This window comes from Rhyacophila brunnea, unplaced genomic scaffold (genome assembly GCF_057557595.1).
Source record: "Rhyacophila brunnea isolate RB1 unplaced genomic scaffold, BYU_Rbru_1.0 scaffold_23, whole genome shotgun sequence".
NCBI classification, from domain to species: Eukaryota; Metazoa; Arthropoda; class Insecta; order Trichoptera; family Rhyacophilidae; genus Rhyacophila; species Rhyacophila brunnea.
The window spans coordinates 1,020,020-1,048,014 of NW_028232893.1; the positions used below are offsets into that span (position 1 = coordinate 1,020,020).

Genomic DNA, 27,995 nt, shown 5'->3' on the forward strand with positions numbered 1-27,995 from the left:
CTATGTATAGTACATGCGAGCGAAACGTCAAACGAAATGAAAACATTAGTTGGGTGTTTTGCCGCGATTTTCGATTTTAATTAAATTATGCAAATAGTTAGGAGATTCTCAGCCACATAATGAAGTGCCACATACCTGGATTGAATGTCAAAAGTAAGAAACTTGTTTTTATCGGAATATCGTGTCGTTTATTGAGTATTTCATTGTACTATTTGTTGAATAATTGCACCTTAAAATTAGCTGTCACATTATTTTATTTCGATCAAGCACTGACAAGAATAGATAAACGCCGTATAAAGGGCAAATAATACATTACTCTAACTTTGATGCTCTTACTTATCTATCCAACCGTGGTGAAAAGGGTTTCAAGTGAATAGCCATCTACCTTCATCAGCTCAAAGAAGTATCTTAAACCCTCAAAAAGATGATTTGACTCCTTCGACAATCACAGTTGTTATTCGAACAATCAACGGCGAAGGGTGTATGTAGGCTGTTAAGATCCGACATAAATAGAGCACACTAAACTTTGTCAGTCATACGTATTTGTTTTCATCGAATTTAGACTACAATTTACAAATGGTGTCCGTTAGTTTTTTAATCAAAAAATATTTGTCCACCCATCTATAAAATATCTAAGAGTATGCCATTAAATCATACATAACTTTATACCCCGTTTACACGTGCATGGATTTACTTTTGGCAGTAAGTATTATCGCGGCCATAACAAGAAAATGTATAGGTAAACATGTATTATCCTGTAGTTGCAACCTTGTATGCATGAATCAAAAAAGTTTGGAAGCTTCTGAATTTTCATGCGACAGTAGGGATTTTTTCGATGTGTGCCTGCGCAGTAGAACGATTAGGCGGCCATAGACGGACAGTTTTCGTAGCAGTTTGAACATGGCACAGACAATAACTGTTCAATAACTGTACGTTAGTGGACACACCACAGATCAGTTTAACTACCCCATTTAAATCTGTCGAACTGTCAACAGACGTGCCCATATACGTACAGTTATTGTCTGTGGCAGATCAAGTGTCAAAAACTATGTAGGTTATGTTCGCCGAGATCATACACAGGGGTACCATGTGTTAAATTAGTTTTAAGTAGGGTATACTTGAACGAACGATTGATCTACGAATATTTTTACTTTGTTAGATTTATTATGATTACAATTTATTGTTTGTGTAAATATATGTCCAGATTCTTTTATTTTGAATAAATTATTCATAGTATACTAATTGTTGTTTTAATAAAATTTAATTAAGATAAAATACATACGTATTGTTTTATTTAAATCAGGGTTATATACATTAAATTTATGTAATATGTTTTATTCAATCACCAAAACAATTTACTTATTGGTTTTGAATAATATAATATATTAATTTGGTAGACATATTAACAACACACAATAAATATTGTTTGCGGTACCTAGTTGACACTTCACAATATTCGTAATTATATAATATGTGTAGCAAAAGAATACGCAACAAAAATAATATACTTCTTATCGAACGAACTTAGAAGATTATGACAGAACTGTCAAAATTTGCCGCCAAATCGCGCCAGCTACTCCTTCTTTACGACACAGCTAGCTAACGTCACCCGAAAACTTTCGGTGAGTTGAAATTCCAACAGTTTTACAAAAACACGGGAGTGGGAGGTCGCTGGCAGTTTGAACATGGCACACATCTGAAAGGTCGAAAAGTGTCCGTCTATGGGCGCAGCAGATTATCTACCAAAGATAACTGTATGGTTATTAACTGGCATGTTCAACCTGTTACGAGAACTGTCCGTCTGTGGCCGGCAATTACGTATTAACTGGCATGTTCAACCTCTTACAAAAACTGTACGTATATGGCCGCCTATAGTGGCGAACCTGCCGGAAATTAAATGAACTGTACTCATTTTGAGGTTAACTACTACTACACTACCTGTCAAATAGTAAGTACCATAAAATGACAACATCACGTCTCGCTTACTCTTGGAGAATGAGATTGGAGAGACTGTTAGCACTTTTACGTGTAAACAGTTATTGTCATGATAGTTTAAAATACACACTATTGCTGCCAGTAAATCCATGCATGTGTACAGGCGCTATTAGATATTTTATTGATATAGGAGTATTTTTCATCTATTATGGCTTTGTTTAGACATCGAATTCGAACCATCTGCAATTTGTATTCTTTACGTTCGATGGAAACAAATAAGTATGGCTGAAAAAGTGTGGGTGTATTATTTTCGTCAAATCTACACAGCTAACTACTATTATGGTTTGGTCTAGGCAGGATTTAATTGAAATTCTTCGTGGATTGATTCACAATCTGTCTATTCTGGCAAGTATTAATTTTCATGTTCCCGTCATTATCACCCGTAACCCTGCCGTCTTTATGATACCCCATCGCAGGATGGATGTAAGGTGTCATGATGCTGTGTATCGTGCGATTAACTTATTTGATGGTACCATAATTTTATTTTAATATTTACTTATCACTGACAAATTTAATTTAGTCATCCAGTTGTATCCAAGAAGTACAAAACGTCCGCAAGGTAGACCTAGAGGCCGCTGGATCGTTGAAATGATAAAGTTCTGCGAAAGTACGTGGCAACGCAACGCACAGGATTGAGAGAAGTGGAATCAGCTTGGAGAGGCCTTCATCCAGCAGTGGATAGATTCAGGCTGATGATGATTTACATAAGAATTTAATTTCTCTTCTTATTTCGTGTTTTATATTGGTTGTTATTACCGGTGTTGCACAACCTATTTGAAAGGGCCAATTTATACATTTTTCATAGGCCTCAGTGGGTAAAAGTGTTGAAAAATAATGATATAAGTATATTATACTCGAAGAGACATACATTTTATTATTTTAAATTTAATAGTTACATAATATCAGCTACTCCAATCACTCTCCACTCTGCATTACGTATATATATGTATTTGCACGATAGAACTTAGTATAATTATAGGAAATTAGAATTTTGTCATATTCAATGAAAAATTTGGTGATGAAGTACACCTGATCCTCTTTTTGCACGGGGGATACGTTCCAAAGACTATCGTGCAAAACAAAACCGTGTAAAAAAAGATATGGTGCCCATACAAAAATGGTAGATAGGTTCCGTTACTTCAAATCAACTCAAAATACGAAAATCTTGAACTCGAAAATAAATCTAATTTATTTAGTTTTCGATTTAAATTCAATTTAGCATAGAGAAATATATTCATTCAGTCTCGTTACTTGACAATAAACGTGCCTGTTTACTGCTGTTTTTCTCTGGCGAAAAATCACTCTCATCGCTGGAAATATTTAATAACGCTGACGCCGAAGCACGCGGTGCGTCTCTCGTATCGAACCCGAAGTGACTGATTAGTGGCGCCATCTATGTACATATGTATGTCTGGGCGGCATCCGGTGACAACATATGTATGCACCAGTGGCGTGCGGTCCATTGCAACACAATTTTTTGATAAATATGTACATACATACGTATTTTTATTCTTTTTCGTTTTTTTAAACGTGTTAAAGCAAAAAAATCAGTGTAAAAAAGATAATAAAAAATAATGAGTACTTTTTTTAAACCGTGTTATTTCGAAACCGTGCAAAAAAAAGCTGTGCAAAAAGAGGATCGGGTGTACTTGTTATTTTGTGCTGCAACAAATGCCTTGGGTCGTATGTGGCTCCCGGGCTGCGGTTTGTGCATCACTGGTATTACTAAATAAATCTTATTATTCATTTCATGATTATTTAGAGTTTCATATTGTTTATTGTATTATGGCGTATTGGCCAATAACTGTAATGCCATAATAATCTTTTTTCTAATAAATACGTAAATAAATTGTAACCAATATCCTGCCATTATTGCTTTAATATTGAAAAGATACACATACTGCCATCCATGACCCTCACATCCTAAAACAGGCCGCCAGGACAGGATCTTTGGCGGGCCCCCCTACCTATTGCTAGGGTTAAAGGCAGTGTGACGCTCTAACAAAGCGTTTTCCAATTGGTGTTCCAGATAAAATTAAGGGTATTCAGTGTACTTTCCAATAATAATAATAAACCCACTTGAATTATGAAGTTTTTGAATATCGACACAATTATCAAAATTTGCAACACAACCATATATTTTTAAATGTTAATATTCTTAAAGTAAAATAGTGCCGCAGGCGACTTTTTTTACCATTGAAAAAATTTGTGATGTGTGTTTATCTCACTTGTTAGGTCGACCCACCACGACGGACCCCCCAGACACCGGGACTCCAGGCTAGAGCCCTGTCAGCCTCCCCCTTGTGGGGGCCATGCCGCCATCTATATAATACTCTCTTCTTGGTCGTGCACTCATGGCTGAGGATGGTGACCACATTTAAATTTCGCCATCCTTTGAGCGACCAAGACTTTCCATCCTTCTCGATCTTCCGCTTCTCTCAGGGCAGAATGGATGGTGCCCCCAGTCAGCTCTTTCACTTGGTCGCGCCATCGCGCAGACGCTCTTCTTCTGCTTCGCCTTCCTTGGAGGCTACCCAAAACTACCAGTCTCTCCAGGTTGTCCAGTCCGCGCCTGACAATATGTCCAAAAAACTGCAGAATTCTTCTCAGACATATCGTTAGATATAGATGTCTCAGACATATAATACTAGGTGGTTTTAAATACATGTATAGGTAGTTATCATTTTACGCTATGTCGGCAATGACGTATTGGTAACGGACTCGACTGGAAATCGTTAAGACCGAGGTTCAAATTTGTATGCCGTCAATTTTTTCATTCGGTTTGTAAATGTAACCCTTAGTTATCGTATTCCAGTACTGGGCCGCGCCATCCACTCGATGGCGAAGATCGGTGACGAGCTCTACTTGGAGAGTGTCCACGACGGCTTAATCATCCGCGCAATCAACAGCGCAGAGTCGGCCTACTGCATGGTCATCTTCAAACGGCAATTCTTCACCTACTATAACCCCAATTACTTCAGTACCAGCAGTGACCAGGGCCTCAAGTGCATGATATCCATGAAGTCTGCATTGAAGGTATTATGAAACAGTCGTTATGATACTCCTTTGTAATGTTTTCACTAATAAAGTGCAGTGGTCTTTCTTTTCAAACGTGCAGTTTGGTGTTTTTGGTTATGCGTGAGGCTGGTTGCAATCTACCAATCCTTTTCTATAGAAAAATGCATAATATTCTTCATGGCCATTATGATATTAAATATTTCTGCTGACTTCTATATCATTTAAAATCGCCGAATGTGCTGCTATAATAAGGCCATGCTGAGGTAGATTGATAGATGTCACTATGTATAATTTATACTGCCAACAATATATAATCTTGTTTTTGTGTAATCATATCGCTCATTTGTTTACTATAATTATTGTATGTTCAAATTCAAATTTATTTATTTTGCATTTATAATGACGGTTACATTTAAATTGTACGTATTACATTTCACCATAGCACATTTCGCCGTGAGCTTTCTCTCACATTGATATAATATATAAAATTTTGCATTTTGCAACTTTTTTATGTATATGTCTCTGGCAATTAATAGTCAAAATGTAGCTCAAAAGGCAAATATTTCGAAATGATGTAGGTACGCACTTGTTCTTTATTATTTGTATAGATATTGCAGAACCGAATTGGGCACAATATTTAAAATTGTTGATTTCTAATACGTATCTCTTGTTTGCGGAAGGTTTTCAAGTCTCCGAGTACCATGGACAAGCAAGTGGACATGTGCGAAATAAAATTGGATCCGGAGGCTGCCAACTTGGTCTTCCAGCTCAAGTGCAAGCAGGGCGTTGTCAAGACACACCGACTCTTCATCTTAGACTGTAAGAAGATAGAGGCGGCTTACTCTAAAGATGCCATACCTAATAGGTATGCTATTTCTCTAACCTTTTCTATGCCTTACGATATTACTATGGTAGTATCTGACAGGCCGCAGATTTTTAACGACACACGTTGAATGTAGAGCGAAGCTCTTACTACAATCGCTGTAATACCGATAATTTGTGGCTTAGTATTTCCTTATATTATTTAAACAGATGTCACTGTGTGTTTAATTTTTAGATTATTCAAATCAATCGACAGTGACTAGTAATTTGAGTTTAAAGTGGGGCGAGATCACTCGTGAAATTTGTATGTGCGGCCTGTCAATCACGGCCTCATAGTGCGAGATAACTCGCTGAAGACATAAAACCGGTTAAATATCCATAGTTCTGAAAGTTATCAGCCTCATCAAAGGTTTTTAAAGGACATACATAATTTGGAACATCATAAACAAATCTTCCAAATCGGACTTCATTGAATAGTCTTATTTACATAATACTTCACTCTGTTACGCTCCGGTGTTGGGGCATAGGCCAAGCACAAGATGGTGCCACTTCCCTTTGTCCATCGCCATATCTCACGCCTCCTGCAATGTGAGTACTGCTGCGTGTAGATCGTTTTTGTACCACTGGTGCATGGTAAGGTAGGTTGACAGAATCCTTGAGGCTATTCTACAAGGGTATGGAGTATCACACTCTCTGGTGGCATCCGAAATATATGTCCAAGTCACGGGAAGCATTTCTTTGTGACTACTTTAATCACCGAGGGCTGGCATGTCCGCTTTCGATCTCAGGTGTTTGTAACATGGTCATCAATGTTTCCCTAAGACCCATGTAGACATTGATAATGTTGTGTGAAATTACATATTATGGAATATAGACGCCTCGCATGTTAAAGACCCTATTATCACAGAAGTAGATTTTCTTTGATACCTTCGCTAATGAGACCAAATATCTATAAAAGATAAAATGTAAATTATTTCTTTCCAGGCTAATAGTACTTCACAAAGTATTATCAGAAGCGGTCGGAATTTTTCAACAGTCTGAAGATCAGGTCACGTTTGAAGTAACCCCACAGCAATTCCTCTTCAGAAACTACGTAGACTCCAATGACACCTCCAAATTAATCAAGTCTCAAATATCCTTAAACCCCGTCGAGTTTGAAACATACTCCATCAATCAAAATACGGTGATTACCTTCTCGATGAAAGAATTCAGAGCTGTTTTAACGTTTGCCGAATCTCTTAATATACCTATGGCGATTCATTTTGAAACTACCGGAAAGCCTGTTGTGTTTATATTGAATAATGCCCCGACATTTGAAGCGAATTTTGTAATGGCGACGGAACGATTAGATTCTGGTACACAATTTACGGAGCCTGTTGTTAACGAGAAGAAAAAGAGGAATACAACGGTGCAAGCAGCCAAACGGCAGAAAAACTCAATGCCTGCTGCAGAACAGTCAAGGGTTAAAAAGAAACCTCATTTAGATGGCGAAAATGATATAACCAAGTGTTTAGATGAAGATTCTGATCTATTTAATTTTATAGAAATGCCTGAAGAAAGCATCGAACACAGAAATAATATAGATATATCAAAGCCTTTAGAAAAGACTTTGAATGGAATAAAAATGGATTCATTACCTGGTGATTTAGATAATATTGTAAATAATGAGGATGAGGTTGTCGAGTGTGATGATGAAATCCCTGTTTCCCCGATTAACAACACTCAAGTGAGGACTTTTAGAAATGTTTTTAAGCGGTGTTTTGAAGCGACGTTTAATCCGTCACGTATGTTCGGTATGCATGTTTTAGCGGAGGACTCTGACGATGATGATTGACACCGGTTTTACTGTGAAGATTCAGATTGTCAGACATCAAATTGTGGTGATTTTTATTCGACACCGTACCGTGTACTGAGAAGTAGGTTTTTCTTTAGTATTCCATGATTGTAGTGAAATGCAAAATAATTAAAACTTGTAAGACTTTGCATTATCTATGTATCCGGTATGGGTACTGAACAATTTTCTCCACCTGTCCTTGGTAAGAATAGCCACTTTTCAATTGAGTGTTTCAACCATACAGCAGGTTTATTTATTAGCCTGTGAGAGTTTTGACTGTCTTCGAGTCTTTGGGGATCCTTTCGATACCATTTTTTTCAGTGATGTGGTCTGCCACAGTCATCTCTAAACAGGCCATACATTAAGGTTCACAACAAAACTCGGTGGTCCTACTTCGTAATTGTCAAAATCAAAATATAACTATTTTTGATTGAAAATGACATTATTATTATGTCTTTTGTACAACAATTATTATCATTGTCCAAATAGTACTTTTTTGTGATTTTACTGAGGCTTTGACTGCGACTCGCTGTCATATCGTCTCTTCTCTTCTAGAAGGGGATCCGCCGATCAGGTCCTCACTCCTATTCTGTTAAAGAACTTTACAATTTTGCCAAGCTCTTCCGTCTTACCCACCGCCAGGGCACCTTTCAATTCGTTGACATTCTCATAGATATCCGCAATTCGCAGCTGTACTTTGTGACGTTCATATTTAGGGCATTGTACTGCTATTATGTACAATGTCCTCTAAAACATCACATCCATTGCAGAGCTGCGAATCGCTTCTTCCCATGAGGACATCAAATCTTTTACCCATTGTGTGCCATGTTCGTAGCCTCAGTATTAGCTTAAGCTCGTTCCTCTTCAAAGAAGACTACAAACCAGGGTACCAACTGTGGTGATGGTGGAATAGACTTAGTACTCCATTTTCTAATGATGCCCGATAGTGAAAATCTATCCACATGCTTTGGCACATTTTCTTTGTAGCCTCATTCCAGTCCAGGTTTTCTGGTATCCACTGATAATGGCACCCTTGAATGGCCGGCTTTCTTTGCCAGATCATCCGCCCTTTAATTGTCCTTAATACCCATGTGCGATGGGATCCATTGAAGGCATAGATCTCCTCCTCTATTTTTTTTGGCGTCGATCTGGTCAAGGACGTGGTCCAAATAGTGCTTTATTTTGAGTTACTTAAATAATGGTTATATTATTTACTTTCAATCAAAATTAGGAACTTCCTACATTATGATTGCTATGAAAAATGAGCATTGAGTTTTGACACGAAACACCGAATGTACCCTGTATAAAGATGGTCATGAAGCTGCGTATCTCCAATTCAACATTTGGAGTATATTACGACATCCGCATCTCTAGTCTCCTTTCATTCTCATTTTTTTTCAACGTGGCGCATTTTGGACAATCAATCCACATATTTATTTAATATCTAGTTAAAACGTAACCACTGTCAGATCACATTATTTGTCTCATGCTCATAATAGGCATGCATACTCTAAGCGCCAATTTCCAAAAAAAAATGGTTAATTAGTGTTTAGTGACATTTCATGCATCTCGGCTTAAGCCCTAAGGTAACAGACTGTCCCTATTTAATTTATTTTAAGTACTAACTGTAAATATTGATGTAAGAGTAACAGCATAATGGATTGTTTACTTTATTTTCTTTACAATAATAATAATTAATTGTCTTATGTATTGAATGGCATTATGCATAAACAGATCAAGTGACATTATGTACCTATTGTCACTGAGCTGTTAAAACCTCCAATGTGAAAAAATTCAATTTTGTTCTAAGTCTCCGAATAACTTGATATATATTATTATATAACAAGTAGTGAGGGTCTTATCATTACCGAGTGTGATGTGATGTTAAATATTTACCAAAGCTTTTGAAAAACGTCACTTGATCTATAAAATACGTAACATTGAACAATTGACAATAGTTATCTTGGAAAATTAATTTTCTTTAATGGAATTTTATCATGATGATTCCATAAATCAAATTAAATATATTGAAACTGTTTACCGTTTGTATTTATTAACCTTACCTGTCTCCAGTGATCTATTGTAGAGGTAGAAGCTGCATTAAAACAAAAATCGGAACCGTGATATCAATTTTTTAAAAAACCAATAGTTATGGGCATAATATCCTGGATATTTTAATTTAAAAGTTCAAAATGTGGGTGTATATTTTTGTTTGCAATATATCCTAACAAGTGGAGCACATACTTTATAGGATACAGCAGAATATTTTGTATAAAATAGCTCCAAACAAAATTATAAACACAACCTCTATACGCAATCATTTTGGCTTTTCAGAATTAAATTTTCCAAAATAATTAAAGGGTGTTCAGGGTTCTGGTTCCATTTTTACTCTGCCGCAAATATTCAATTGTGGATATCAGTCTTTAGAAATAGACTGCGGCAAGTATAACGTGAGGCGTGGCCGTTTCGAGAACTACAATCCTCCCTAGCCCTTTCCTCGTTGTTCCCCTCGCCCTGCAATAATTTGACGTTTGTTATTAGTGCATGTTGCAAGTTCATGTTAAGTGTTTAAACGTATTAATAATGCAAAAAGTGGTAAGTTGGTAAACTCTTCAAATATTAACATCGCTCAATTGGTATTCTGATTTTGTGACACGCAATGGCTGCCATTTTTTTGTTCATTGTGATTACATACTTACTTGACTGACAGATTTTTTTACAACTAAATAATAATTTCAAAGTATAATATTATTAGCTACTTATCATGAAGATCGTCTTTTTAGATGCCCTGCAAATAAGTGTCAGTAGATGTGTGAAGTTCTCTTCAAAAGAGCTTGCAATGCAAATTCACGTGTAGCTAATTTCGTATCCGGACCATAGGTCCTTTTTTGCTTCAATATCATACATTTAAGCTTCATCTCTATAGAAGCGAATTTTCAACATCTTTGGGAAGGGTGGTTTATTTGTCATTCAAAAACAAGGCTTATTTCTCATGTTTTATTGAAAAATGAATACTAAACATCTCGTGCACTCAATATACACTCCTTTATTCTGTAATCCACTTAAATTAATTCTTTCGTTACCTTCTCACCATCTCTCTATTAAATATAATTATAGAAAAATTGGACTAAATAGGTTTAAAAAACAAAATAAGCAATTTAAACTTATTACATGACCTAACTTGTAGGTTAGGTCATGTTTAAATCCTGGCAAATTGTATCTGGAATCAAGTAAGTAAATTACCATTTCAACCCCAAGACTTTCAATGCGGAGATATCTCAACAGACTTTTCACAAGGAATGGCTGCATCCGCTCAGTAGTGCATGCACCGGGACCGTACAAACATTGATTGAAAAACTACATATGAATTTGGCCCGGCAGGGCATCCTAGCATCAGTCGCATTGTCCTGTCTGTTCAGATAGGACGTTGATTAAATGATCGACGCCAGTCTTCGTACAATGTTAGTTACGCTGACCTGACGGGGTAGTTGCCGAAGAAAGCTGACGCCCGCATGAGATTGCGAGACCATTTTTATAAGGAAAAGATAGTTCATTAACTATGAGAAAACTATATTAGGTGAAAATAAAAATGCTGATTATTTATAATTAATCTTAGATATTAATATACAAATTTACATATTACATAAGACGCGTCGATCCAATAGAGAAAATATAATCTTTCACTTTTCATTCGCAAAGAAAATCATGCGTATAATGCTGATGAAAACTTTACTATGACTCGTCGACATCAAAAAGAAGAAGACAAAAGACATCAGATTAGAGTAGACCAACGTTTCCCAAAAGGCTTCAGTGAGGGTTGCCAGTTTTTATAAGATATGATTTTTCTAAGGAATTGAAAATATTACAGTTACACTTAATAAATAATAACTGCGCTACACGCGGTCCGGATCATTAAAAATTGCATCTGAAGATGGGTAATCTCCACCCGGCACTTGCAATCAGAATTCCGGTTGGCATCACAGAATGTTCCACGTGCGGCAAGAGACATTAAAATACAGTCAAACTCGGTCATTACGATCACGGATATAGTGAGACTTCGGATGTAACGAGGAAACATTCGTTGACATTTTAGTTTATGATTTTCTCCATACATTTATTCACTTTTATAATGAACTATCAGTTATACCGAGCTAAAATATCGTCAAAAATTTTCTTAAAACTGTTGATGTGTCAATCGTTTAAAAACATTTCGACCCTAAGCAATAAAATCTGACTGGACGCCGCTGGGATCGGATTACGTTTATGACGCTAGTTAAGTGTCTAAGTACCTACCTAATTGGTGGTTTTGCTGACAATTTTGAAAAAGTATACAAGCATATATGGTTGAAATTGCATGTAAAAAAACCAAGGTTTGTGAGGTCAATAGGTACCTACCAGCGTTCATTACAATAAACAACTTATTTTGTAGTTTATGAATGCCGTGCTTGTTTCGGGGAAAAAATCTAATTGTGTATTTTTGTGTTATGTGACCGTTCATTTAGAAATAAATAATGAACGGTCTCATTTAGAAATACCTATTCTCTGATATAACGAGTAACGCTTATAACAAGCAAATTCAGTCGGTCCCATCTTCCTCGTAATAACCAAGTTCGACTGTATTCTCTGGATCATAATTGCATATCTTGCCGAAATTATTCACAAAATTACATGAAGTATGTTTAATCAATTCAAGGAAACGCGTAAACATTTTTAATGCAAAGGATAAAATATTTTCACTGCACCACTTGCTCTCAACTCGAGTGAATGAATGCTTCAATGTCACGCTCCATTGTAAAGTGTCTGCTTCTAACGGTGTCATAACAGACCGAATGATAAGCAATAGGTTGACAAAGTGGCGCAATCTGAAAGTAGCGCGTTGAATTGCGAATAGTAAAGTATCTTGCAACTTAGGGAGTGGCGCGCCACCCCATACAGTAGGAACAAATGCATTGTTCTTACCGACAGGATAGCACAACCCGAGTGGCACCGAAAGACACAATAATCCAAACTTGAACGTACAAAATTCCATGCGTCAAAATATAAAAGGGTTCCGTAACTGAAAATAATTGAGAAACGTTGACCAAGACATAATTTTAGTGATGAGCCTCGCACAGAAACATTCACCGGCAGCCCTATAATAAAATACAATAATGAGATCAGAATCAATAAAAGAAATTTGTGATGAGGTTTCTAAATAATACGTTTTATTAAAAAAAATAATCAGTAATTTGGGCAAAAGTTGTTTCAGTTTCAGGCATGGGCGAAATCTCATTAGGAAAACAATAATATTAAGATTGCCAACATGCCACTCAATTGTTTTCTCAATTTTCTGGTAACATTTAATTTGTTAAAGTCAGCACTTACAAGAAACCTCGGATCATTACAGTAAATTTATTGATGGATATTTAAAAAAAAACAGATTTAATTAAATAAAAAGTTAATTGTACGAGGTTTCCTACGACTGATATTTTACAATGAATAATGAGAATCAATTGGTATTACGAAGTAAATGAAAAATAAATTTACAAATGGGCGGCGGGTAACACAAAAATTGATTTAATTAATAAACTTAACCATCCGTCACTGTAGCTAGCTGAAACTATCGGGTTAACATGGGGTTAACTGGTGAATATTTAAAAACACACACAGAATGGTTTTTGCACATCAATATTGATTAGATAATTACACTTTAATAATGATAAATATGTCTAAAATGTCTGTTCATATATCCCCATACATGCCGAATAGTTCACATTCGGCCGAATTGAATAAATTCACTTCAAAATTAAAAATCAGATTGAAAATTTTACGTAAATATTTTCGATATCCTGTAAATATGAACTGCTGTCCTCCGAGACATTATCAATGTCAATAAATAAAAATAAATATTGGCATATTTCAGGAAGACGAGAAGAATGGATACGAGTCAAGTTGAAAACACTGATAAATTGCGATGAAAATAACTACGTAATGAGCTGAAATAATGGATAGGTATGGAACGAAATGCAAATCACAAGCGTCTTATTCACCGTTCTTCAATGTCTACAAATTGCCAAGAGTATATTTATGTATTCACATTCGTCTATAAAGCAGTTTGAACAGATCTATTTCACATATACTCGGATGTCACCTGTATGTACCCCTTGAAACCTCAACCCGAGACATCACAAAAAAATATTTTTCAAATTTAAATTTTGATTAAAAACAGACTAATTTAATTGTTTTTTTTTTTCAATTAATACATCACCAATTTTCCCAGCCTTTGGTCTGCAATCCTCATTAAAAATATTAAATAGCACGTACATAAATTATGCAACAAAAAGTATATTATGATTATTATTAGTGATAATTTAATATGGACAGAACTAAGTATAGTGGAAAATTATGAACCCACGATGTCATATAATTTTCAAAAGTACAAAACATAAATCAAGTGAATATACCTAAAGACTTTTAAACACGGTAATGTGATTATACGTTTTTAAAAAAAAAGTGGTCCATCGGAAGACTTGAACAAAAACTCCAGTTGTATAAAGATGTAATAAATAATTATGTAATACGACAATATATATTATGTATAAAACAAACATGTTTTTGACAAAATTATTACCAATGACAAAAGCGAGAATTTATGTCCTGAAAATATTGTTTTTAAAAAAAATAAGTTGAATATAATCTACAGATAATATAAGCAAATAAATAATAGACAATTCTAAATGCATTTGGAGAGTACTAAACAAATTTATGCGAAAAATCACTTATCCCTGCGGGCAATGCTCCCTCTAATTTAGCAAAACTAACCAATTTATTGTTCAATTCATAAATAATATTTAGGTTTCCAACTCGATCGAGCGATGTGTGGTAATCCGAGATCTCGTTTGCGAGGCCACCGCTTAGAGGGGAACACCGCCTGCGGAATCACATTACAGGTCGGTAACTATTTCGTCTATGTAGAAACTGATTCTAAAGCATCCGAAGACACCTTATAATTGAGATGCTGAGGATTAGCTAATACAAGTATACCGCACCCGTGAGCAAAATGAACTTCAAATTGTCATAATTCTGTAAATGAGGTCTTGTTCTCAAACTTTGGTATTGATTCTAGTGTTCAAAGAAGGGAGTTGGGTCAAAAAATTCATATTACATTACACGACACGATATAATCCAATGTTAATAATAGAAGCATTTGTGTTTTTGAATTCCGTTTCATACATAAATAGATAATTAGCATGTGAAAACTGCTCCCAACTCATTTTTTAATTATTTAATCCTCAACACCTCTCAATTATTATTGTTGTTTTGAGGTTAGGTTAGATAAACAATACCAAATGTTTTAATTGACATACTTAATATAAGGTGTTTTAACCTGATTAAAAAAACAGACCCATAGACAATCAATAGCAAAATTTCTTTTAAATTATGTCAATCGAACCAGATTATGCGTTTACAGTCTTGCCCGAGTAAATTTTCCATTTATTTAGACGTCAGTTTATCGATAAATGCATAATTCAATCTGATTTATTTATAAAATGTGTACAACACAAAAAAAAATTCATTCCATTACATCCGACAGATTTTATAATTATTATTTAAAGCAGATATACATACATGTATTTGGGTTCACATTACAAAAAAATTTGAAGATAACTTGGTAGAGGTAAGGGGATACATAGTACATTTTGTTAGCTTACAACACTGAAGTATTGTTTTTTGGTTTGTTAATCATTATTTTTGAAGAACCTAACTACACAGAAGAAAGAAATAATTATACAATGAGCACAGGTTTTAAAATAATAAAGACGGTCGAGACGTTTCAATTTCGCAGGGTTAAATTTAATTCCGGATGGATCGTTATGTATTATTATTAATGGATAAATATTTACAAAAAAACCAATTTAATAATATACACAATATAATGAGAATTCAATAAATGTAGACTAAATAAGTAGTTGAAGCACTCTCCACGGTCGCACTATAAAAAAAATATCAATAAAACTTATAAGAGGGCGCGGCGCGCCTCCCCGCGATTATCATCGATTCGACTATATCGTAATATAATATAATATTATCAATGCAAATTGGTAGAAATTGTTCATTTTTTTTTTCATTTTTTATTCATTATTATTAATATTTATTTTCATATTTTATACATATATATGTGTAAATATATATATATCACTCCTCCGGCTTATTAATTTCAATATGTCCATTAGATAGTGTGGCGCGTGTCGCCCGCGGAACGAGAGATTTATCGACGCGCACAGGTTTTAGTTGCGGGGGCGTTGCCGCGGCGGCGATGCCTCCCTCATCAGTCGTCCTGGCTGGCCCGGACGCAGTGCGCCACCTTTTTCTTAAACTCCCCATAGGACTCCCGCCACTCTTTCTGCAAACAAAAAATAAAATTGCGCTTTAAAAAGCACCAGATTATTTTTCGAGCGAGCTAGTATTCACTTCAGACCCTTCGCAGGCTGCGGCTGTGCGTAACCGCCGCATTATCATTGTCTTTCACCATGAAATATTACATCCTCGGCCGCATTAGGAATCCCCGTTATACATAAGGTTTGCGTTACGTTGAGAATCTTGCATTTTCCACTGTGAGACAACATATAATATATTCCGTGACACTCGAGTCATATTGCATTTGCAAAGTGACTGAAAAATATGAACCTCCGATCGGAATGAGGGTCGTTCTAGAGATTTTCTGTCCAGAGAAGGATGGAGTGACGCATTGCAAACCACCGAAGATTTTCACTTGTAGTGTATTCCAAATATTAGTGACCGCATGCCATAGATTCAGTCTTCCGCTGTCAACCGCAATGCATTAGGATCTTTCGGAAGGGAGTAATTATTTCACAAGCAATTTCTTTCGATTGCGACAGATCGCCAGAGTGGCTAAGGTTAGCTTTTTCAACGGTGTCCGAGATTCATCAATGGTGTCTTCAAGATATTGCTGTGAATCGCGACACGAGAACATGCCCGCGGAGACGTGTCTAGGTCCAAGGATCGATGGGAGTATTAGCATCAGACTCATTAAGCCGGATCTAATTCATAGCCGGTCCTGATGAAATCATGCAGAAAAGAACAAATTATTTAAACAGTATACGTAGCAATTTTTTTCAATCCCTCGGTGACATAACGAACAGCGGAAATTTGCAATGTGAGATTGTAGCCGGTCAGCGAATGAGTGTTGGGGATTTTACGAGGGCGGCAGAGGCGGCGGGGATCCGACGATGAGTGGCGCGGCGAGGTTTCGTTGCGGCGACAATGGTGCGGTTCATTTGGCCGCGTCTTAAAAGCAGTCCTCCTGACTTTTGCGCACGCACCTCGCTACTTTCTTTTTGAAATCCGCATATCGCTCCCTCCATTCTTTCTGCGGAACATAGAGCGAAGCCCCAATAAGTAAAAAAAAAAAAAATATAGGTACATTATCAATGATACAGAAAACAATTCGGTTGGACTCTGCGGTGACACGGTGCCGTGTTCACTGATATGAAATAGATCAATTCTGTGATACCACTCGGCTACACAAGGCACAGATTGAGTCAAAACAGTTTTATACCTACTATATCGTAACCTTCCTGAAGACATGGATGCAGCACAGGTGGCCGCATAGATTTTCAGTTCATTTAAAAAAAGTAAATTACAGTAAAACCTGGATGTGACTTGACTAATTACTACGGCGATCGTTAAAGCCGGAAGTCTGTTATATAGTAAAGTAGGTTTTCCAAATGTGGGTTAAAAAATTAAAAAATCGGTTTACCCCTCCCGATTATAATTATTACAATACGTGGGTATTTAATTAAACAAATAAACAATGTTGAACATACATAACTTGAAAACACCTGACACCCACTAGAAAAAATTATATTTGAAAAAAATACAAAACTCGACAGGATTTGAACCCGTATAACCATTGGTGTCACGCCAATTTTTGCATTAAACAATAATGTTACAAGCCTCCTACCTAATTACAACAATTTAAACTAGTAGGTTATATCGAGGGCTTAGTGTCAAACAACACTATCTACAAAAGTGCAACTTTACAGGAGAGCCAAAAATCGTTATTTTAGATTCTTGTAACTTAACAAGGGAAATGTTTATTTAAGGGGGGACATGCTCGTCGAAGGTCAAAATTGAGTAATTATTGTATTTTCAAACCATGATCCTGGACACTCCTTAAACGTTGTAGATAATCTATTTATATAATTTTGAAGCCTTATTATCCTTTATAGTTATTTTAAACATTTGATCACTGCATAAAGTATTTTTGTTACATAAAATAGTATTCTTTTAAACCTCTCGCTCTAATGTTTTAGAATATAGTCATATTTCGGTACATAACTGTGCAGTGGTGTTAAGATTTTTTACATTTATTAATTTTTAAACGCATTTATAAAACCATTAGCATAATTTATTACGAGATAATTTTTGTAAAATATTCACGATAAAAAATAATATTGATAATCTCTGTGATCCCAAATTTGACAAGAATTAGGCATTTTATTATTCAAAAAATCGGCAAGATTAACAAATTTGAAGATGATTCTAAAGATATTTATTATAAGCTATGTCTTTGACCATTCAAGTGTGATAAACATTTTATGAATAATGATTGCTTTTTAATAATTATTGACCTAAGAATAAGGTAGTGTTTTTTTGAAATACGCCATTTCTTTTGTCATTCCCCAGTAGTTAAACTACAACATACGGCCGTAGCCATAAATTGACAAACTATAATTAAAATAGGGAGTAAAATTATGTTAACGCGCGTGTTTGAACATGTACCTAACCGAATTTTTTTTTATTTTTTTTTAAACGGTACATGTTCAAACACGCGCGTTAATATCATTTTACTTCCTACTTTAATTATAGTTTGTCAATTTATGGCTACGGCTGTATGTTGTAGGTTAACCACTGGGGAATGACAAAAGAAATGGCGTATTTCAAAAAAACACTACCTTAATCTTAGGTCAATAATTATTATAAATCAATTATTATTCATAAGATGTTTATTAGACTTAAATGGTCAAAAACATAGCTTATAATAAATATCTTTAAAATCATCTTCAAATGTGTAAATCTTGCCGATTTTTTGAATAATAAAATGCTTAATTCTTGTCAAATTTGCGATCACAAAGATTATCAATATAATTTTTTATCGTGAATATTTTACAAAAATTATCTCATAATAAATTATGCTAATGGTTTTATAAATGCGTTTAATAATTAATAAATGTAAAAAATCTTAACACCACTGCACAGTTATGTACCGAAATATGACTATATTCTAAAACATTAGAGCAAGAGGTTTAAAAGAATACTATTTTATGTAACAAAAATACTTTATGCAGTCATCAAATGTTTAAAATAATTATAAAGGATAATACAGCTTCAAAATTATATAAATAGATTATCTACAACGTTTAACCCTTTCCCGGCGACCGTATTCCAGTAGGATACAGCTAGTACGGAACACATGGGCGACCGTATAGCAGTCAGATACGCAAACCTTGACCTGTAGATAACGCAAGAAATATTTTTCATGCGGCATTGAGAATTTTATTAAAAAATAGCCCGATCCATCCGCCTACTTCCACCCATATAACTTTGTCAAAAATATGTTGTTTTAATTTCATAAACATCGATCTTTCGAACCCTCTCGATCTATTGAGATTCGCCGGTACGATTGCATCAGTTCAAATCTACGCGGTTTTTTTCAGCGCCTGCGCACTAGGTATACAAAATATTTTCATTCGAGTTGAGTGTGCGCCGAGTGATTTATCGTGTCAAGTTGAATATTCACCGCGATCTTTACAACACCATGTTTGCGGGAATAAAATACAACCAAAAAACCGAACCTGTGTCGTCGAAATATTTATAAATATGTACTTGAACTTGTGTTCTGGATTATGTCATTTATTTTTATTACTCACGGTCATGTCGCCATGTGTCACCCCAATTGTTTGAAAGTCATAAATCGAGCTCATTATTGTAAGTCGTAAATATGTCGTAAAGATACGTCCACACGGAATGAAAAAATATAATATATTATTATATTTTAGTTAGGACGATTGCGAGTTTTACCAATTAATTACGAACTACTATGAAGGAATATATAAAACGTATAAATAAACGTAAGTATAAAAAAAAACACACGGGTATACAACATAATATAAAATGTAAATCATGGAATATTGACTTTTCAACTATATTACATATTATCTTTGTATGCAATTTAATGTTTTTAAAATTTTAAAACCTCACGCACATAGCACTTTTACAAGCACGCAGCAGACTTTACAAAATAAATATTGTTTTTTTTTATAAAACATAAAACGACAATCACTAACATAACACAATGCTCAATAAAACTGAAAAGTTTTATCTAGTAAAAATCCAAATTACACTCAAAAAAGAACATAAGAAATTATTACAATATTTCAACCACTGTGGACTCAACTTTACGCGACCCATAAAACTTGTAATAATATGCGACACAATAAAAGCTATTATTTTCAATATTTTTAACGGCATTTTTAAGTGTTTCTAACATGACTAAAATAAAATTAGTGTCAGTGATTTATTTCTTTTCATTGGCGCACAATCACAATGACTCGTTTTTACGTCACAAACATGGCTGCGTAATTTTTCGGTACAAGGGACTATGGACGATTTTATTCAAGTATTCACAGCTAAATTCAACAATCGATTCTATTTTTTAGTGTGGCACTTCGAACCTTATGTATCTAGGCATGATAACAGTAATACCAGCTATTTTTAATTGCCGTATTTATCATAATACAGCGAAGCATAGCATTTATAAAAATGGCACCGCAGAGAGGGCCCCTTTCATATTGAAACTGACGCGGCGGCCGGGTTAAGGAGTGTCCAGGATCATGGTTTGAAAATACAATAAAAACTCAATTTTGACCTTCGACGAGCATGTCCCCCCTTAAAACCTAATGTTAATATTTTATAATTTATTGTGTATTGTACATTTATCTTGCTTATGATGATGTTAAAATTTATAGGGATAGTTTAAAAAAAATATGAAAACAAGGGTAACTTATGTAGTTAGCGTTAAACTTTACTGACTATTTAATAAGAAATTAGAAAAGATTGACATAACGTTGTTTGACTATCATGTAGCCTGAAATGTAAAATAACGTTATCTCAAAAAAACAAGAAAACACTTTTTTGTAGATAACGTTGTCTGACTTTAAGCACTCGATATATGAAAATGCTTATCAAATTGCGTTATTATTGACTATTGGTTTTTGTGTATTAAATCAAGGAATATTAATTACCTTATTGATTTTTTCTAGTGGGTTCAAGTTATGTATATTCAATATGAGGCGTCTAATTCCAAAAAGCGATAAGTCCACATTTGGTCAAAATCGAGAAAAAAATACGCACGTATTCTTTGTATAATTTTACACAATATGTATTGATCTATAAATTCCAAAACGCGACATAACCCTACGAAAAAAAATATTTTAAGTCTCGATTTTTTACAAAAAGCGCCAAGTCCGTGTTTCGTATTATTTAAAGCTTGGTTGATTTCGCGCATGTTTAAGTCAACCAATAAGGGAACGTTAAATATTGAAAAGGGCGTCTCTCATGCTGTAGCATCTGGTAAACTAATGACAGTGCCACGGAAATATGTGCCTTATGCGGGATAAATTAAAAAGTGAAGTACAAGTAGCGCTAAGTCCAATTTTATTTTGCCTATATTTATTACATTTAAGAGTTTATCGGCTGAAACAAATTGCCATTTGGTTCTAATTTCGACATAGAATACAACGGGAAAAAAAATCTCGCGTTAAAATAAATAATTGAAGCTAGAAACATAAAAACTTGTTTCCCGATAATATTGAATTGTGGACTTGTCGCTTTTTGTAATAAGACGCCTCATATAAGGAGTGTTACATTCTCAAAATCTTGTAAATTATTCATTGAATAAAAAGAAAGTTAATCAAAAAATAAACAATGTTTTAGAACATCGGCCGGCACGTACTAAAACTAAAAAAGTCACGCCGCATGTAAACAGAACCAATAACAGTAGGATACAAACTGGAAAATTTTTCCGTTCAATCGAGGTTTTATTGTACATAGAGTAGATTAGTTCAAATACCATTTTATGCAACTTTTATGTTTTATACTTCCATTTAAACATCGGCTGCAGCAGTGGGTAAAGGGAATTCGGTTGGTCATCAGTGTCAGAAAAATTCACCTATTTTTACTTCAGATTGGTGGATACTTTATTTAAAACTAATAGATATTCCACGGTTGACGAATGAAGCCGAAGAATCTCGCACTGTAACAAAGCGGTGAATGGATGTTTTTACTACTGCTGCAAAATGGTGATGGTGAAATATTTACCGCTGCGTCAACGTTGGCAGGGCTCTCGTCGTTGGGGTCCGCCAGCATGGAGATGACGCTGATGAGGATAGTCTCGACCGTGTGCACGGGCAGCCACCTCTCGGACGCCTTCTCGTAGCCCCACTTATCATCGCCGGGCTCGTGCAAAATCGAAATGCATACGTCGCCATTCTTCTCAACTGAAAATTCATTACAATCGAATCTTTTAATAATTCTACGGTCATATCGTCAAAATTAACGAGTCGGTCAATTCTTGACATGCTGAATTCGATCACAATAGAGAGAAGAAAATATAAACTTCCAAATACTGATAAGTCCAGAACTCTTAATTTGTGATAAATGATGTTTTTGTGTTACAAACCATCAGTTGAATGCAGTTATTCATTTGAACATTGAAAATATTTTACAGATTTGTTCTTTGTTATTTTAAGTTATTTATTATTTACAATAGACTATATTTTCGAGCAATAGCGATACTAAAATGTGATGCGTACATTTATCTACATAAATACTAAATAATTGAAATAGGCTCGTGAAATGTGAGTTAATTAGTAATAGTTTTGCATTCAGCCGAAGACGTGCAACACAAAAACATAGTGTATCACAATAAACATCGAAATGTTATGTTGTGAATGAATAATTTGTAATGTTCAAAATACCTTGAAATAATTAAACTGAACTGAAACGAGACAAAAGAAAATCTTCTTCGTTGTGAAACATTAAAGTGAAGCTGAAGAAAAGGTAACTAAGGCTAATGATTAAATTATTATAGGAAATTAAAGTTTTTGTTCTCTGCCAGGACCGCACTGTGATAAAATCGTCTCTATATGTACAACTATTTAGACAAGTAATAAGCAGTACGTGATATACAAAGTATCTCTCTATCTCTCATTGAATGTAGATTGTGGCTACCGAGCAATGACATATTAAATGGACGACTCACTTCATACCCGGCGCGCACGAGAAATTGTGCATGAAAGTCGTTCACAGATGTATAGGTAGATGTCACGTGACCATTGACGTATCCGTTTCCATTATGCGATACAAGCTTCGAGAATTTATAGTAATATAACCTTTATTGTAATGGCGTATTAGTGTCATGACTCATTGCGTTAGAAACAGGTTCTCGGTTACTTACGACTTCTCGGAGATTAGACGCCAGTGAGCTCAGCGAATCACAGGCGACTGACTGTCCAATGGTTCCTGTCATTCAATTGCATTGAATAAACATTCATCAATATCTTAAAATGGCATTTTATAAATAATAAATAATACTAACACATGCAAAGTGATATCCCATCTTTCTTGGAGTGTTTAGTAGATTTTTTTACAATTTTTAACTAGGCACATTGGCATTTTGTAACACAATAATAACGGTGGAGTCGAAACCTGACAGTCAGAAATTTTGTATGGGCAGACCCAGCGGTGTCGCCAGACCGCTTGCAAGCAGAATGTTCATTTGAGCGTAGGATACCGATATTAAAATATGAATTTCGCCATCCGGCAGACCCGTCACAAAGTGAGTGTCATTTTATTTTCTAGATGCTTCGTCCATATTAATGTCATTGCTACCGAGTAATTTAGCCATCTTCTGTGCAACCGAGACTACCTAATCCTCACGATCCCCCGCTTAATATGCTTTCAATGCACCAACTTACAGAATATTGTTTTTTTTCGGCTACCAATTCAATTACACCGAATTATCCGAAAAGGCAGTAGGGTCGGTGGCCCAGAGGTTAGCACCCTCGTCCGATAAGCAACGGACGTGTTTGAATCCAACACAGTTCAAGATGTTTTTTGGGATTTTATAGAAAGTTATATATGTTTTAATTTTATATTACAAATAGTATTATTATACTTTATTAGCCGATTACTATTTCGGTTGACAGTAATAAAGTTATGTTAAATCCACGGGCAGAGTTCTTCACTTTTTGATGGCTTTTGACTTGCATATGCAAAAATTAATCCAGAACAATCTGATAAGTAAAAGTAAAGTAAAATTCAATTGCAAGTGTGAAATGTCGTATGTCAAAAGTCGAGGAATACGTTCTGTATAGATAATTAATCATAATCTGGACACTGGCGATAGGCTAGCTTATTTCTACATTTATTTTCTCAGAGTGTTCAGAGCACGGTTCTGAAGACGCCTCTAGACTCGGGGCCTAACTGCGAATGGACAAAGCACTATTATTGTATATGGTTGACATAGACTTACTATTAGGGTGCCATATTTCTGTGACAAACTTCATCCTTGGCGGCCTCAGAGGATATTCCTTCGGGAACTGCAAGTGTGCTTTGAAAAATCCTCCCTCGCTGAAAGCAATTTGACATATTATTTGTTTGACATCTTTTTAAATACTACGACATGCATGAGACCCAACGAAAGTATTGTAATGGTTGTAGTGAAACAATTGTAACCTTACCGGGAACCGAAACCGGAGCCCTCAGATGAAAAGCCAGTACCTTGAACATTGGATTACGTGGGCCACATTACATAGACAAAAGGCAACTGTAATTTGTGAAAATCTGTTATGAAGCCTCTTTGTGAGACAGCCCAGAACCAAATAGGATTGTATAACTAATTAAAAAAAAAATAGCTCTTTCTAATGCATAATAGCTGGTATACCTATAACATTTTGTGTGTTATTGATAACTATCCGAGAAATCGGAAGCATCAGTTATTTGTTTTCTCATGATGTCGCAGCCATAAGATTTTTTTTTTGACCATGTCCGATCCTGATAGGTCCATACTCTGACTCATACACAAATTGAAAAACAATATGTGTACTTGCCAGACCCAGGATTCGAACCTGGGACCCTCGAAATTATAGGCTGTCACTTAAGCCACGCGGCCATCGTGGGCGATACTATAAGATTACTTAAGTTTAAAATATGTGTAGGCAGGTGCGTGCATTTACCAACAGAGTTGTTAATATCGTGTAAAATTGAGCACTACGATTCAACGCAGCTGATTAATTAAAGACATGTAACAAGAGATAAAAATTTTCAGGCGATCAGTGAGGTCACAATATACCAACCATTGTGATTTTTTAGTCTGTGATTGTTTCACTACCTACAAAACTGTAATGGTATCTCGTGGCCTATTGATGTGTTGAATATAAAAAAAGAATAGTTATATAAATTACCACTAATGGTAATAAACGATACATATTGTCAATCTATCTTGAAAAGTAAACCTGTAAATCCTATTTTGGTAAAAAATCTAATTAAAAGTTAGTATTATCAAATATATCTACCTGACAGATTTTTGCAGCCATAACAAGTTTAATTAATTCATTTAGTGCTAACACCACGACTGGCGCGTTTGGAACACTTGGCCATTAGATATAATTAATGTGTTAATTGTATCTAAGTATATGAAAAACTTGCAAACTTCATAAATACCAGGAATCATTGACATTTTATTTTCATGTTGAACGTAAAACGACTGTTTCAGTGTAATACAGTTTACATTGTTACAAGGTTTACAAAGAAAGACATTTTAACGAAGAATGATTCTTTAAGGCTCGGGCACACAGAACGTGATCTATCGCGTGTTCGTCGTGGTGATCAGCGATGTTTTTTGTGTGGAATGAGTAGTTTGGATGAAGAGCAATTCTCTTTTCTATTAGCACTACGAAGTACAGTACTCTCTCAGTAATCCGCCATCCCAAAAACCAGACAAGTGTCCAATTAGTGAAACCGGCGGATTATAGTGCATACATACAAAATATGGTAAAAATTAAAACATGTAGATATTTCGTAAAAATAGTTTTTTTGAGAAATTTGTACTAGCAAATTGCGGTTTCATTTATAATCAAAATCAAGTATTTACTAAATTATACATATTTATAAACTAAATATTAAACAGTAAATCACTTGATACAACCAGTGAGGCAGATATTCTTGAATGGCTAGGATTCCTGGCTTTCCCTATGACCAAAAACTTCAGTTTGTGCGTCCCGGTTGCATTGGAGCACGGCATAATTGTGATGCGATCCTTGGGCACTTTCCTCTCTGGTACATTACTTTCTTCGCGATAAACCTACGTTTTACGAAGGAGTTTGCAAAATAAACCCGTCTCATCTGTGTTGTATACTTGTACGCGGCGGACTACTGAATTTGACAATCAAATACTGGCAAATTATAGAGCTCGATTTTGTGCTTTCAACTAGTAAAAATAATGGCGGATTATAGTAGTTGTCGGATAATCGAGCGGCAGATTATTGAGAGTGTACTGTAATTCCGTTTCTTCCACCAATGCGCAGATCGCATGGTCGATTTTGTAATACAACTGCTTCGCTGTCCGATGCGATTACCACTGGTTCGCTACGACAGATCGCCCTGTGTGTAGCAGGGATGATGCAATCTTGTGTATTACAACTAGATCGCTGCCCGCCGCGACAGATCGTGTTGTGTGCATGAGCCTTAACAATTGCCCAACCCATTGGGTCCTGACTCTGGATCAAAACACACATTGAAGACATCGTAAATTTATCCAAACGTGGGATTTGCACCAGCGACCCACGGCTACAGAGGTGGATTACTGCCATTACTCCACAAACTAATCCTATCTAATAAGCATAAAAACAAATGTTCCAGTGACTGAAAAGTTAGAAAATAAAATCTTTGGGACACAATCTGAAAAATTCTTGTTCTTACGGAAATAAAAGAGGAACTGGAACATTCAACCGACCGGCAAGGTGTCTTCAGATTCTGTCACTAAGACCGCAATGGATAAGTACAGGACATGGACCACGGCAGACAGAATACGCAGTTAAATTTATGATTTTAAGGTAATTCCAGGTAAAACATCCAGACTGGACATGTTATAAACATTATTTTTTATCTAATTCATTACAATCATTGTGAAATTAATTTGATGGTTCATGTATAAACAGCATTTAACCAAAAAGCCCAACACTTTTTGTTAGGTTAGGCATAACTTTCCTGGGAGTTCCAAAGAAACATGACTCACTGTCAGTCTGCATTTTGTAGTTTTATAAGATAAATCTACTCATTTCAGGTATCATTCAAGAAATATTCGGCTGTTATATCTGTTTGGTTTCATTTAATCTAATAAATAATATCGTACGAAAGAAATTTTCGTAAACACGTAAAAAAATTTGTGGCGCATGGTGCCTTTGTCCCAAAATACCCACGATTTTCAATGTCAACTGAAAGATATAAAAGTAAATTAGACTTACTAAAGCGTGTCCGGCGGCCCGATGATGAGGACCTCCCATCTGTATATGTCATTGTCGTCCACGAGACCGGCAGAAAATCCTTCGACTGGATTTTTGTTAAGTTCTGCAAAATCGTAAATAGAAAAATTTATACACCAACACGTCAATCACGCCGAGAAACGAGACACCGCATTTTCGTACGAAAACAGACATATTTCCTCCCTGCGAACGGCAATAAACAAACGAACGTTAACGCGATCGGTTTACGCGCGTCGGATTTCGCCGGTGTTGAAAAATAGTGCATTTTGTAATTCAAAATTTCACAATCGTCGCGGACCGACGGAATATTTTTGCAAAAAAAATATCGCCTCGAACGTATCGATTTCAGAATCTCCTCCGTCGAAACGATATAAAGAGATATCGCACTATAAAAAATGCGATCGATCGGTCGAGTTGAAGTTTTATAAATATATTTAATGTTTCTCAAAAATAAAAATGCACAATTACAAGCGAGTCTACTTCGGAGGTCACGGATAGACGTTATTTTTGAGAAATAGACGCATTCTGAGTGCACAATACGAATTCCGGACGCAGGAGGAGATAAACACTTACCCGCTAACTGCTTTTTTAATAAAAGCGAAGACTGTGGCTCTGACATTAATTAAAATTGTGAAATTTACTTTAAACACACGAAACAAATGAATTTTCTCTCGAAAAGATGGCTGATCGGTAGTCAGGTTGGGAAACATATGTGTTGT

The 27,995-nt window shown here is 35.4% G+C and overlaps 2 protein-coding genes across 3 annotated transcripts; one reads left to right on the forward strand and one right to left on the reverse strand.

Moving 5' to 3' along the window:
• The first annotated feature begins 11 nt into the window (after positions 1–11).
• On the forward strand, positions 12–13,823 carry Rad9 (cell cycle checkpoint control protein Rad9). Its single transcript, XM_085950470.1, has 4 exons — positions 12–153; positions 4,811–5,031; positions 5,694–5,878; positions 6,820–13,823. Exons 1-4 carry the CDS (start codon positions 120–122, stop codon positions 7,667–7,669), a joined length of 1,290 nt encoding a protein of 429 aa, XP_085806596.1. The 5' UTR covers positions 12–119; the 3' UTR covers positions 7,670–13,823.
• Ube2g1 (ubiquitin-conjugating enzyme E2G 1) lies at positions 9,073–27,995 on the reverse strand. Of its 2 annotated transcripts, none has more exons than XM_085950473.1 (5): positions 27,850–27,995; positions 27,259–27,361; positions 24,267–24,364; positions 22,052–22,230; positions 9,073–16,052 (listed from the first exon to the last, which is right to left on the reverse strand). In XM_085950473.1, exons 1-5 carry the CDS (start codon positions 27,893–27,895, stop codon positions 15,978–15,980), a joined length of 501 nt encoding a protein of 166 aa, XP_085806599.1. In that variant the 5' UTR covers positions 27,896–27,995; the 3' UTR covers positions 9,073–15,977. The 2 variants fall into 2 exon arrangements, with proteins under 2 accessions (XP_085806599.1, XP_085806598.1); XM_085950472.1 differs by having other exon boundaries at positions 15,943–17,039.

Bases quoted from the DNA above. Each gene is read 5' to 3' on its own strand.
- Rad9 (XM_085950470.1), top strand. From the start codon at position 120: ATGAAGTGCCACATACCTGGATTGAATGTCAAAA. The intron at 154-4,810 runs GTAAGAAACTTG...ATCGTATTCCAG, and splicing joins ACCTGGATTGAATGTCAAAA to TACTGGGCCGCGCCATCCAC. The intron at 5,032-5,693 runs GTATTATGAAAC...TGTTTGCGGAAG, and splicing joins CCATGAAGTCTGCATTGAAG to GTTTTCAAGTCTCCGAGTAC.
- Ube2g1 (XM_085950472.1), bottom strand. From the start codon at position 27,895: ATGTCAGAGCCACAGTCTTCGCTTTTATTAAAAAAGCAGTTAGCGG. The intron at 24,365-27,258 runs GTAAGTCTAATT...AATTGCTTTCAG, and splicing joins GGGCCGCCGGACACGCTTTA to CGAGGGAGGATTTTTCAAAG. The intron at 17,040-22,051 runs GTAAATATTTCA...TATGTTCCGCAG, and splicing joins CTGCCAACGTTGACGCAGCG to AAAGAATGGAGGGAGCGATA.